The following is an 11,888-nucleotide window of genomic DNA, read 5'->3' as shown; positions in this document are numbered from 1 at the left end:
ACTTTTTTTTCTTTACTTAGATTTTTTCCCATTGAATTTCTCTTTATATGATTTTAATAAGATCTATTGTTAGTACATGATCCTTTAAAAGAAAGTGTTATGAAATCTATAATTATATATATTAAATATTTATTAAAATTCCTTAAATTTTATGACTTTTAGGCTTTGTTTTTTATGATTCTTGAGCCTTGTTTTTTAATGTTTTTATTTTTTTTATAAATAGATAATTTTTGTTTTTTTATTTTGAGGATTGAAACATATATAAAAAAAAATTAATGAATTTTACTTTTAAGTTCTACTTGATACTTGCCCTTTATTTTTTAACATGATAATAATAATAATAATAATAAGGTAGGTTTGCTTTGCCATAAAATTATTCTTCTTTATTGGTTTTTTTAGTATAGAAAAACAGTAAAGAAACTTTCTTTATTTTTTTTAAAATAATAATAATAATAAGGTTTTTTTAGTATAGAAAAACAGGAAAGAAATTTTTCGTTCATTTCAAAGCAAACAAAAAGCTTTATTTAATAAAGTTTGAGCCCCAAGAGAGAATTTCTGACGCAGGACTGTGGGTTGTTTTGCAGTAGAAAAATGGATTCTGGTTCAAGGGGAGAGGAGCCCACTTCATGGGAAGAGCTTTACAATATCAATTTGATACCGTCGGAGTTGTTTCTCAAGTTCAGAAAGGAAATTGAAGGGATTCGAGTTGGTGTTAATCTAGAGGTATTATTTGGATTTCCTGCCTGTTTTGCTAGCCAAGAGACAGTGTATGTTTGAAATATGGATTATTTTGGATATTACTTGGTTTTTCTATGCTATGTTCTTAATTTATGTATGTGGTAAATGATCATTGAGAGTGGAAGTGTAAGAGAGTAAGCAAGACGGGATTTCGGTCAAGGAAACATCTTGTTGCTAGTTTGTTTTTTGTTTTTTCTTTTTCGCATATACTTTGCTGGAAATGTAACATTGTGAAAGAAAATGTGTTTTTCTGGTGTTGGTTATTCCTTTGAAATGTAGGGTACTTGTAAATATGAAGATTGATTTGTTATGGCAATCTAGCTGTGTTCTAATACTTTGTCTGTCTTTTTTCTATCATGGCTATATACTGTTCTGACAATTTTCTGTCTGGTAAATAGCTCTGGATTTTTCCATTTTGGTAAATTTTGCTAGGCTTCCGTGTTTGATGAATATCCTATTTCGACTTGAATTCTTTGACGTGGATCCTTCACATGGATTAACACTGGTATGCAGAGAGCAATGGATTCAATGTCTGGAGAACATTTTTCTGTTATTAAAGATAGACAGCTAGTTTAATCAAAGCACTAGGATGTGATCATGAAAGTTTTGAACTTTAAAGTGGAACCTTAAGCTATTGCGAGTTTGTATTGTTTGGAAAACTTGACAGGGTAGTGGGTGCAAAAGGAAATAAATAAATTATTCATCGCTCCTGTTAGAGTGATGGATATTGGTAATTTGTCAAATGAACACTTGAACAATATAGATACTACCTTCCTCATTTCTTCTGTGATTGAATGGAATTCCTTTTTGTTTTTTGATGAATGCTTGTCTATATTTTTTATGCTGTGCTATTTGTACATTACTTGTTCTGTTGTCTGTCTGGTTGTGATTTTTGGAGTCCACATTTTGATTCAGTTCTATAATGCTCCAATCAATGAATTCCAAGGCAAGATTGTTCTGAAACCCTTATCCCCGGAACGGAGGTGGAAATTCACATATGAGCCAATACATCAGGATGTACGCATTCTTTCAAAGAAGATTCCTGTTACCAAATTTCTAAATCTCCAGGTTTGATTTGATACTTTTCACATCTTGTGGATTTTAGCATGTAATGGCTGGTTGGTTAGTTTTAAAAAAGAGTAGTTTGTAGTTTGAATAATTTATTGGTTGTTGAACTCATGGGCATGCATTTTTGTGGTGATGGGACCTGTAACTCTTGGAAATGTAGGTTGGCATAGGCCATAATTTTCAGTTGCATTCTACCGGTTGGAATTGGAAGCTTACAACTTGTTTAGGTGGAGATGGCATATCTAGGATTCAGAATAAGACATCATTCGGGTTGTTCCCTGGCATGGATTTGCGGTTTGGGTGGAGAGCAGATTATGTTATTCCAGAACTTACCGGGCAAGTTCCTGGATCTTCCACACATTAGTTCATGAAGGAGTAGTTTATTATTGTTGTGTAAGAAACTAAATTTGAATAACTGTTTCTCATGTCAGGGTTACATGCTAACTTATTTAATTTGTTGCTGTGGTTTATTTATTCTCATGTCATGGTTCATGGATGAAACCATATATCTTTCAGGGCTTTCGGTACTGGTGAGCCCTTGTTCAACATGAACTCTGGACGACTGCAAGCATCATTAGATAGAGTTGAGGCCATTCTAACCCATCCATCAGGATCGGTACTAGTTGAAAAGGTAAAGTTGCCTATCCTTGTCATTTACACTAGTCATTTGGTTTCTCACTGAATTTTTGTAGAACATGGAATCCCTTACTTTTTCCTCAAGCATTAATGAACATTCTACATGTTCTTTGGAGTTATTATTTGTTGCTACTAGCTTTCATGATATGAGGAATTTTTTTTCTTTTCTCAAAATTAATGACCAACCCTTTGGGACTATTGTTTGCTAGCTAATGATATGAGCACATTCACTATTTGAGAAGACATTATTCTGCTATGCTTATATCAAATCCTTTCGAGACTGGTTTAGGTGAAGTTTGTTCATCTCATTACTTTTGTGAAGATGCTACAGTAAGTTATGGTATATTGTTTGTTCCAGGATAGAAAAGTATCAAATAACTATTATTGGTGAGAGAAGGAATGAGGAAAGAAATTACGAATGTGTGGCATTTGAAGACTAAAATAGAAAGAAATAAGATAATAAGAATAATATAGCCCCCCATTGACATAAGTGTGCTCTTATGCTCAATTGAACTGTCACAGTTCCTAATCAAAATGGATTTCAAGGAAAAATAGTAAAATGGAATGAACGCTTTAATTTTTCCATGTGGTTATAGAGAACATAATGGTAGAGAAATGGGTTATGGATGTTTCTCCAAGCATTCCACATTTGTAGTGTGGATATGCATCTTAAATATATGTTGGATATGGAGGATTCTGCAATTATAACATCAATTTTGGGTATCATTTCCTAGAAATTGGGATTTATGTCTTAGAGAGTTGTCCCTAAAGGGGGTTTAGTTAGCAACTATGAAAATGGTGGCGCCAACTTTGAGAAGGCAAAGAAAAGGCAGCATCTGGATGCGTAATAACCCAGCTCAAGAGGACAAGAGAATGGATTAGGACCTGTCCTTTTAGTTGCTACTAGATTGGTGGCCCGCATGACTCCACAAGCCAAAAAAATTTTAACCTTAAAAAAAATAGGAGATGAAAGAAAATTTTGATAATCGAGTTAAATTTTGATTAATTTGATAATAAATTTAAAATTGAGACAACAAAAAAAATGAAAAAAAAAAAATTGTCCTAGGTGATGCAAGGTTAGCACAAGAAATTTGTGACCTAATACATGTTTATCATGTCCTAGATTTTAAGGCTAGGATAACTCAATAAAAAAAATTATGATAAATAGAAACAAAACTAAAAAAGTTGAGAGACAAATTTATATCAAAATATTTTAAAGCACAATATATATTATTTACCTGACTGTATTTAATGAATTTATTTATTAAAATCAATTTGTAATAGAAATCAACAAACATATAAAATTTATTGATTAAAATAAAAGAAAAAAATTATATACAAGGTTGCACATATTAAAAATATCATAAAAATAAATATTTTTTATTTTTTAAAATAAATTTAATCTACATGAAATATTTTAAAAAAAAATAAAGATGAATCATATGAACTTCATCAAAAATTAAAGACACCCAATATAAAATAATCGCTATTGAAAAAATGCTAAATAAAAAAAAACAGGCCTATGAGTTTTTTTACCTAAAAGATTTGTTTTTTAACCCATTTTAACCATAAAACACTACTAGAACACCAAGAAATCAACCTAACAAACTCAAACAATCTAAGCCACGAAATCAAACTGAAAAAAATATTTTATCCTTGACTTAGATATGATTTCTTAGGTTATATTAAGGCTTCAAACAACTACCATAGGACTCCCTTCATCTAGTGGAACTAGTTGATATCAATTTTAACTTGTTTTGTGGTTGGAATTGTCTCTTTGCTTGAATCTGACAACTCCTCACTCTTCTCCCATGAATAAAAGACTGAAAAATAATGAAAATAAAGTTTTGTATCAAAATAAAACTTTCTAAAATTGAAGGGACCTATCTCTTAATAGCAAAAAAAAAAGACGGGGGTCTAAAATGTACTTCCCAAACAACTTGTGTAGCTGCCACTTATGTTACTCATGATTTTCACTTCAGTCCTCTATCTAGCAATTAAACCCTCTATCCAAAAAAAAACATGTTAATTTGAGCCTCAAAAAGGCTCAATTGTGGAAAATAAATGTTCAAGGACCAAATTAAAAAAAAAAAATCATTGTTCCAATTCACATGATTGGTGAGAATGAATAGTATTTTGTGCTACAGTAAAAAACTATGCCTTTTAGTTTCTTTTAATCAATAATAATAGTTATTGTCTATTCCGTTAATTTGTAGATGAAAAGCCAAAACTTCATCTTGTTTCTTGTCTTATTGCCTGTTTCATGTATAGGCAGGGAACTGTTTATAGCTTTTTTGCGAATTGCTCAGTGCCCTATTTTTAGCCGCCTGAAACGCTATCTTGTTCAAGACTGGCGACTGTTTTTATTGAACAATGACAGATTTTCTTGTTTTCAAATAAAACGATAGAGATAAACAATAAAAGATCCTGTCCTCTTGAAAACTGAGGACAACTGGGGCATTTTCATTATTAAATTATTCTTTTAGTTAAACAGATAAGTGTGATAGGACGTGATGGAGACTTGGGGGATTTAATAGATGAAACTATAACTTCCGGTTCTAATCAGAGACAAATGCTACAAATATATTGGATGATTTAAATACCGTGTACCTAGTAGTTTCCTGGAGGTGAAAAATGGAGAACTTCCATGGGTGATTCTTTACATAATTTTTCAGTGTTTCCCTTATTCCGCACAGAACTTCATATTGAACCGAACTTGGCAGGAAAACGATGCTGAGCATGCATGGGATTTGAAAGACCCTGACCATTGAAAGATTTGCTATCGTACTCTATATGGTGGTCCAATCAATGCTGGGATCATTTGGCTACTAATTGGGACGCAGGAGGATAATAGTAAAGCAAATATTGCAGTACTCCTGGGAATTTAAGAAGATTACTGTCACGGGCCTTTTTCTTGTTGAGCTATGAATGAATGTACAGATGCCGCCGGGCTTTGCTTGGATGAGGGTTTTTTTTTAATTATTTCTATTTTTGTATGAACAAGTTGAGGGTCTTGCCACCCTTTCTTACATGTATATGCAATCAAAATGGTGTGGGTTCTTGCTACGGAGGCCATCGTGTATAGTTTTTCCAGATTTTGAAGAACACCTGCAAGATTTCTTGGTAAGAAAGAAGGTCAAGCCAGAAAAGTTGTACCGATGAGATGCACTGATGAATTTGTGGCACAAAGGAGAGACGAATGTGGAAAGATTTGCAACCAGATGATGATTAAACCGGAGACTGCTTGCAATTCATTCACAAAACAAATCAATTCATGCAAAAAAAAGAAGAAAAGGTATCTTTCTTTTCATCATGTGTCGAGGCAAGTAATCTCCTACCAAAACTGGGAATATTTTCATGATTGTTCGTAATATATTGATTGAGCTCAAGTCTCTTTTTCTTCATAATCTTGATATTAAGATTTGAATTGCCTTTATTATCGGAGATAATAATTATTTTCAAGTCAATTACATTTATTTTTTTCGTAAAAGAAAGCCAATTACTATTCTCTAAACTAAAAGTTGATTATTGCAGCCTCTAAGATTTATTCACCTTCTTACAATATTAATTTACATTCTTAGAACTTGACTACAATCTTTACAAATCTTTGAAAATAGCACTCTTACCATCTCTAAAACATAATTAAAAATTAAAACAATATTCTTCATATTTGTAATAAGATTTTCATGTCTTTTTGTCAAAAAAAACAAAAAAGAAAGATCTTTTTGTTTTTCTTGCAATGTACATAGTTGTTCCAATTAGAAGAACTGTTGTTGTTTTCATTTAAAAATAAAATCAATTTACTATATGATAAAATAAAAACCGATTATAAAAGTGAAATTATAATAAATCATAGTTAAAATCATTTTCTATATTTTTATTTTGATTAATTATATGTAGTAACTTGACTAAAAAATCATTAAAAAATACAAAAAAATAATAATATTGGATCTTATAAAGAATCAAAAGATTATATATATATATATATATATAACTGAGTTTTGATTTAGATGTAAAAGGTGTGAGTGCAGGTTTGAGAGTTAATTTCAATTTATTTTTTATTAAAATTTAATTTTTTTAGTGTTTTTAGATCATTTTAATATGTTATTATTAAAATTAATTTTAAAAAATAAAAAATATTTTATTTTTATATTTTTTAAAATAAAAAATATTTTAAAAAATAACTATTATTATATTTTTAAATATTCTCGTGGTATATCAAAAGATTTAAACAAAGGTTTTGTGTTTTTTTTTTTTTAGAGAGACATGCGCATGTTGAGAGTTTTCTACACGATGAAGTTGTTGTGCTATGGTGTGAAGAAATTGATTGGTATAATTATTTTGATATATATCCTTTAGACTAGTTTTTTTTTTTTTTTTTGGCCCATCATCATCCATGATATTAATCATTTTAAAAGGTTATCCGAAGACAATCCTGTCTTAAAAAGGGTGGATGAACAGAGTTAACTTGACTTTTGGTTGTTCTTTAATTATTTATCTTATCCAGGCCGACCACCACTAACCTTAAAATTTATATGGTCTTTTATCTGGAAAGATTTATCCGGTGAACACCGGTCCTGTTTCGTCCATTTTCATTATTATTTATATGTACTATATATATATCTAACTCTGTTTATTTGAAATTCTTGTTCTTGTTTAGCTAGCTCTTTGATACTAATTGTTATTGTTTTACTTCTGATTTAAAAGGATGAAATTAAAACTAATTTTAAATTATTTTAAATTATTTCAAATAAAATAAATATTAATTAAAAAATTATGAACTAAATTAAAAATAAAAAGAAGTTAAGGGTTTGATTTGAAATATTGTAGGGCAGGACATAAAATTAAGGAAGAGAGAGGAACAAAAATAATAGTTGTCAAAATCAAATTAAAATTCTACACCCAACATAAAATTTCATAATTTTCCAGCCCTAATAAAGGCTACTATGGCCAGCCACCCTTGTGTTTTGACAATCATAATTGATCTTCAAAAGAGTAATCTACTTCATAATTATTAAATCCCTAAAATAAGATTTCAATTTAATCAAACTAATATTTGCACTATCAATTTTATTTAATCCTGACTCATTTTTTCTTTTAAAGAACAACCATTAGTTGGAGATACCACCTTTTACCTTCTCCATTTAACCCAATTTAGAAGGTTTTGATTACAATAACTTACCCACTAACACTCATGGATTTCCTTTGAAAGAGAAGAAGAAATTTCAGCTCTCTGCCTTTTCTTTTTAAAACTTAAACATTCAACCTAATTAGGAGAAACACTCTCTCATCTTTTACAAATCATGTGGCATTGGAATTTAATCATATTTTTTAAATTTTTTGATTTTTTAGTTTGAAATAAATATTTTTTTATTGTTTTAATATATTAATATTTTAAATATATTTTTCAAATAAAAAAAGCTTTAAAAAATAATCTTTACCAGGTTATTAAACAAGCTTTTAAAACTGTAGCCACGTAAATAAAGAGTTGATTTTTGGCTTTTTAGATGTCTATTTATTCATATCACACATGAATTTGTTACTTGGTCTACCAATTATATATAAATGTATTGCACCTAAGTACTAAATATATATTGTAATAAAGTGGTAAGTAGCTACTAAATATTATATATTGATATAAGTTCAAATCCAAATGAAAATTTAATTCATATGTGATGAATATTGATATGGTATAGATAAATAGTTGTATTTTGTATTTAATAAATAATGAGTAGAATATAGATATTATCAAATACGATCAAACTTAACATGAAATATATATTTACAATATATAAATATATTTACAATATATAAATATATTTGTAGAAAATTTAGATTTATATCTATGACTATTTAAATTTATAATATGGACATCCAACCTTTTTTTCTTTTTAATTCAATTAGCCATGTGAATACAAAACTCAAACTCCATTCACCCAACTTGGGACGCCCTCTCTTTTTCAACTGTGTTTTCATGCTATCATTCAAAATTAATTCTAGAGAAAGATTGAAAAAGATTATGAAAATGAACAATAGAGGACTAATTTAAGACCTAAATATTGTTCTAAGTGATTTATCATTTCCACTTGAATAAGAAAATAATATATTGTGAACTGCAATGGTATTGACCCATATATAAAAAAAAAAATATTGGAGGGATATTACAATTATTTTTTCTTTTAATTATTGAAGTGTAACGAATGGGAGAGAGAGCATCATTGGGGGGAAGAGGAAGAGACACGTGTTCCTCTCTGACAACGAAACAAAAAACAAGAGCCGCTACTGGTTTCCCATACCATTCTCTGTGGGCTCCCCCCAAACACTTGTGTTAGAGTCTAGACGCCACACAACACTAACCCTTCGTGGTGGATGATGCCGCAAACCCCTTGATCTCAAGTCCTTACCACCTACATGTTTTTTTTTTTTTCTTTTAATTATTGAAGTGTAACGAATGGGAGAGAGAGCATCATTGGGGGGAAGAGGAAGAGACACGTGTTCCTCTCTGACAACGAAACAAAAAACAAGAGCCGCTACTGGTTTCCCATACCATTCTCTGTGGGCTCCCCCCAAACACTTGTGTTAGAGTCTAGACGCCACACAACACTAACCCTTCGTGGTGGATGATGCCTTTTTTTTAAAAAAAAATATTATTAAAAATTATTTTTAAGAAAATATTAAAAAATATTTTATTTTTATATTTTAAAATATATTTTTAATATCATTACATCAAAATAATTAAAAAATTTAATTCAAAACTAAAATAAATTTTAAAAACACAATTAGATCATAATGCCAAATAAAACCATGTTTTATTTCAATAAAACACATGTTGGGTTTTTTTATAATTTTTTTATTATAAAATTCAACTTTACATTATAAAATTAGATAGATAGATTTTAGTTTTTCATTGATCTACCACTTATGATTTCTTCTTTCATTAACATGATTTATATGTTAAGCAAAATTAAACAATGAGAGATCAACAGAAGCTTGTTAAAAACCACAAATAAATAAAATAAATTACAATTCCTAGATATGTTAAATATATAAATATATAGTGATACACTAATAATTACTCTGGAAAAATAAATAAATACAATTCTTATCCCTCATTAACCCTAAAAATAATTATTTCTAAAAAATATTTGGTTCCTTCCAAACTTTTTTTTTAAAAAAAATCCCTCAAATATCATAAAACTCGTCCCCCCTTAACCCAAAAATGGATTTGGAGGGAAAATCCTTTTCTTAACCCTTAAGTAATCACCCCCAAACCCTAAAAATATTAATATATTAATATATATTTAAATATTTTAAAATTGTAATCATTTGTAGTTTTCAACGAGTCTTTGTTAATATCCATCGTCCATACGTATGCCAGTCTGTGTTTCCTTTACAGGCTAGGTTAGAGAAATTAATAATCCATATAAAATTTAATTAAAAATTGAAAAAAACAGAAACAAAATGAAGAACTAATTTGAAGTCTTAATCCCTATTATTTATGAGGTGATGAATGTATTAATTATTTTATTTTGGTGAAAAAGACAATCAGATAAGATTTTTAATTATCCACAAAATATTTATATAATTCCCAAATTATTTTGAGTGTTTGTTAAAAGAATAAAAAATAAAGAAAGGGCAGTTCGTCTTATCCATGACACACGTGTGTCCCACCACGGAGTAACTTATGTCTTTAGAAATGTACAGCCTGTCTGTATAGAACGGAGCCCTCAACACCTCCTCCTTCTTCCTCTTCAGATTTTCTCTCTTTTATTTTTATTTTTATTTATTGTTTTTGCGTGGGGGTTTCCTTTGAATTATTTCTTTTCCTTTTCTCTTATTCTTTGTAACATGAATAACATCAGTACTGAAATTTAACCAAGCTCTCATGTTGACTGTTTCCCTTCACAGACCTGAATTCTTGAGCTTTTCCCATTATGGATTCAGGGATCTTCACAAATTCAGTAGAATTCCTCCATCTTGGACAATGTAAGTTCTTGCCCATGCCTTTCTTTTCTTTTAGTAAATAAATAATTCATGATAATTAAGAAAAATACTACATGGGTTTTTTTGGGAGCCAACAGAGCTATGAGTAATTATTCTGGGTCTTCTGAAACAAGAAAGAAGGAAGAGCTATCAATACAGGTCCCAGCAACATCTATTTCTTCATCGGAAACACAGAGGTTAGCTGGTGCTGATCTGCGATTTGACCGACTTCAAGTGCCAGAAAAGGAGTTGATGCATGACAGAAAGTTTGAATTTGGGCAATTTGTGGCAAGAGAAGCTGTGATAGATGAGGAATATTGGGTATGTCACCCCTTCCTATCTACACCCTTGTTCAAATTATACATGGGTTATTATGTGCCTTTCCTTTCCTTTTCATCTTTATTCACTTGGCTCGCTCTATTTTTTATTTATTCAACTGATGCAAATGAAAATTTTGAAGAAAAAACATGGCGAGTATTGTTTTGCATGCTTTATGTTAGTTAAGTATTTTGTTCCTTTGCCTCCTCATATCTCTGGCCCATCCAGCAAGACCAAAAAATTAAAAATTAAAAAAATAAAATCTGTCCTTTATATCCTTTGTCCTTTCCTTTATACCCCCACCTCCTTATTTGTGTTCATAAATAGCTTGTGTTTGTTGTGGTGATGGTTGCTCTGTTATTCCGTGGCAGACAGCAGCATGGCTGCGAGCAGAAAGTCACTGGGAGGGTAGAAATGACCGGTGCGCAATTCATCTCAAACAAACTGGAATTTACTGATGTGCACTGTGTTTCGTTTTAAGTGTTTAACATAATAAGAAATGATAAGACCAAATGAGGCAACTTGAATTGTGTTTTTACTGTTAAAAAAATATGCTTTTGACTGATTAAAACTAAAGCTGGTTGAGAATACAAAGAAAATGATGTAGGGCAATGGTTTTAACTGAGTTCTTCAACATGTTATCCTTGATTTTAGTCAAAATGGAGTCTAGTTATATGTCTTTCCATTTGATGCCCATTATTTGCATTTTTTAAACAATTTAGCCCCCCACCCCCAAATTAATGAGGTCTCTAGAGGAGATACCCTGGTGAGGTTCTTCTCAGGACCTCATTTGAGGTCGGTATTAATGTGTATAGGAATGGAAGAGATGGGCATTACTAATAGAAGCTATCCCTGATTAACACAGATATGTTGATAACCACAAAAGGAAATTTGCAGAGCAGGTAGGGGTGGATATTTTTCCTTTTCGGTTGCTTTTTAATGTCTTCTATGGCATAAAATTCTTACTTTTTCTCGTATTGTGCAGGAATTCCATGCCATAAAAAGGCATCGGACAAGCCTGCATGGACAAAAATGTAGATGCATTATTATGGTATGATGTCTTACAAGATCTTATATCAGTTATCTTTAGTAAAAACAAGAGAACAGGAACAAAAAAAAAAAAAAAAAAAAAGTAAAAAAATTTG

The 11,888-nt window shown here is 30.3% G+C and overlaps 2 protein-coding genes across 3 annotated transcripts in view; both read left to right on the top strand.

Moving 5' to 3' along the window:
• Positions 1–468: 468 nt before the first annotated feature.
• On the top strand, positions 469–5,846 carry LOC105140739 (uncharacterized). Of its 2 annotated transcripts, none has more exons than XM_011047703.1 (5): positions 469–723; positions 1,654–1,806; positions 1,967–2,142; positions 2,323–2,437; positions 5,166–5,846. In XM_011047703.1, the coding sequence occupies exons 1-5, from the start codon at positions 592–594 to the stop codon at positions 5,211–5,213; spliced, it is 624 nt and encodes a 207-aa protein (XP_011046005.1). In that variant the 5' UTR covers positions 469–591; the 3' UTR covers positions 5,214–5,846. The 2 variants fall into 2 exon arrangements, with proteins under 2 accessions (XP_011046005.1, XP_011046004.1); XM_011047702.1 differs by having other exon boundaries at positions 5,139–5,846.
• A 4,318-nt stretch (positions 5,847–10,164) lies between these two features.
• Positions 10,165–11,888, top strand: part of LOC105140738 (Acyl-CoA N-acyltransferases (NAT) superfamily protein) — a 2,872-nt gene continuing 1,148 nt past the window's right edge. Inside the window, exons 1-5 of the mRNA XM_011047700.1 lie at positions 10,165–10,428; positions 10,524–10,746; positions 11,115–11,164; positions 11,609–11,645; positions 11,729–11,794. Coding sequence (XP_011046002.1) covers positions 10,328–10,428; positions 10,524–10,746; positions 11,115–11,164; positions 11,609–11,645; positions 11,729–11,794 — 477 coding nt within the window. The 5' untranslated portion in view covers positions 10,165–10,327. The remainder of the gene's footprint in view (positions 10,429–10,523; positions 10,747–11,114; positions 11,165–11,608; positions 11,646–11,728; positions 11,795–11,888) is intronic.

This window comes from Populus euphratica, unplaced genomic scaffold (assembly GCF_000495115.2).
Source record: "Populus euphratica unplaced genomic scaffold, PopEup_1.0 scaffold150.1, whole genome shotgun sequence".
In the NCBI taxonomy this organism is placed as follows: domain Eukaryota; kingdom Viridiplantae; phylum Streptophyta; class Magnoliopsida; order Malpighiales; family Salicaceae; genus Populus; species Populus euphratica.
The sequence above is the reverse complement of the archived record's forward strand: the minus strand, read 5'-3'. Positions and strand labels throughout refer to the sequence as shown.

Coding starts and splice junctions, on each gene's coding strand:
- LOC105140739 (XM_011047702.1), top strand. CDS start 592: ATGGATTCTGGTTCAAGGGGAGAGGAGCCCACTTCATGGGAAGAGCTT. Junction 1,807..1,966: donor CCAAATTTCTAAATCTCCAG/GTTTGATTTGAT, acceptor TTGGAAATGTAG/GTTGGCATAGGCCATAATTT. Junction 2,143..2,322: donor GTTATTCCAGAACTTACCGG/GCAAGTTCCTGG, acceptor TATATCTTTCAG/GGCTTTCGGTACTGGTGAGC.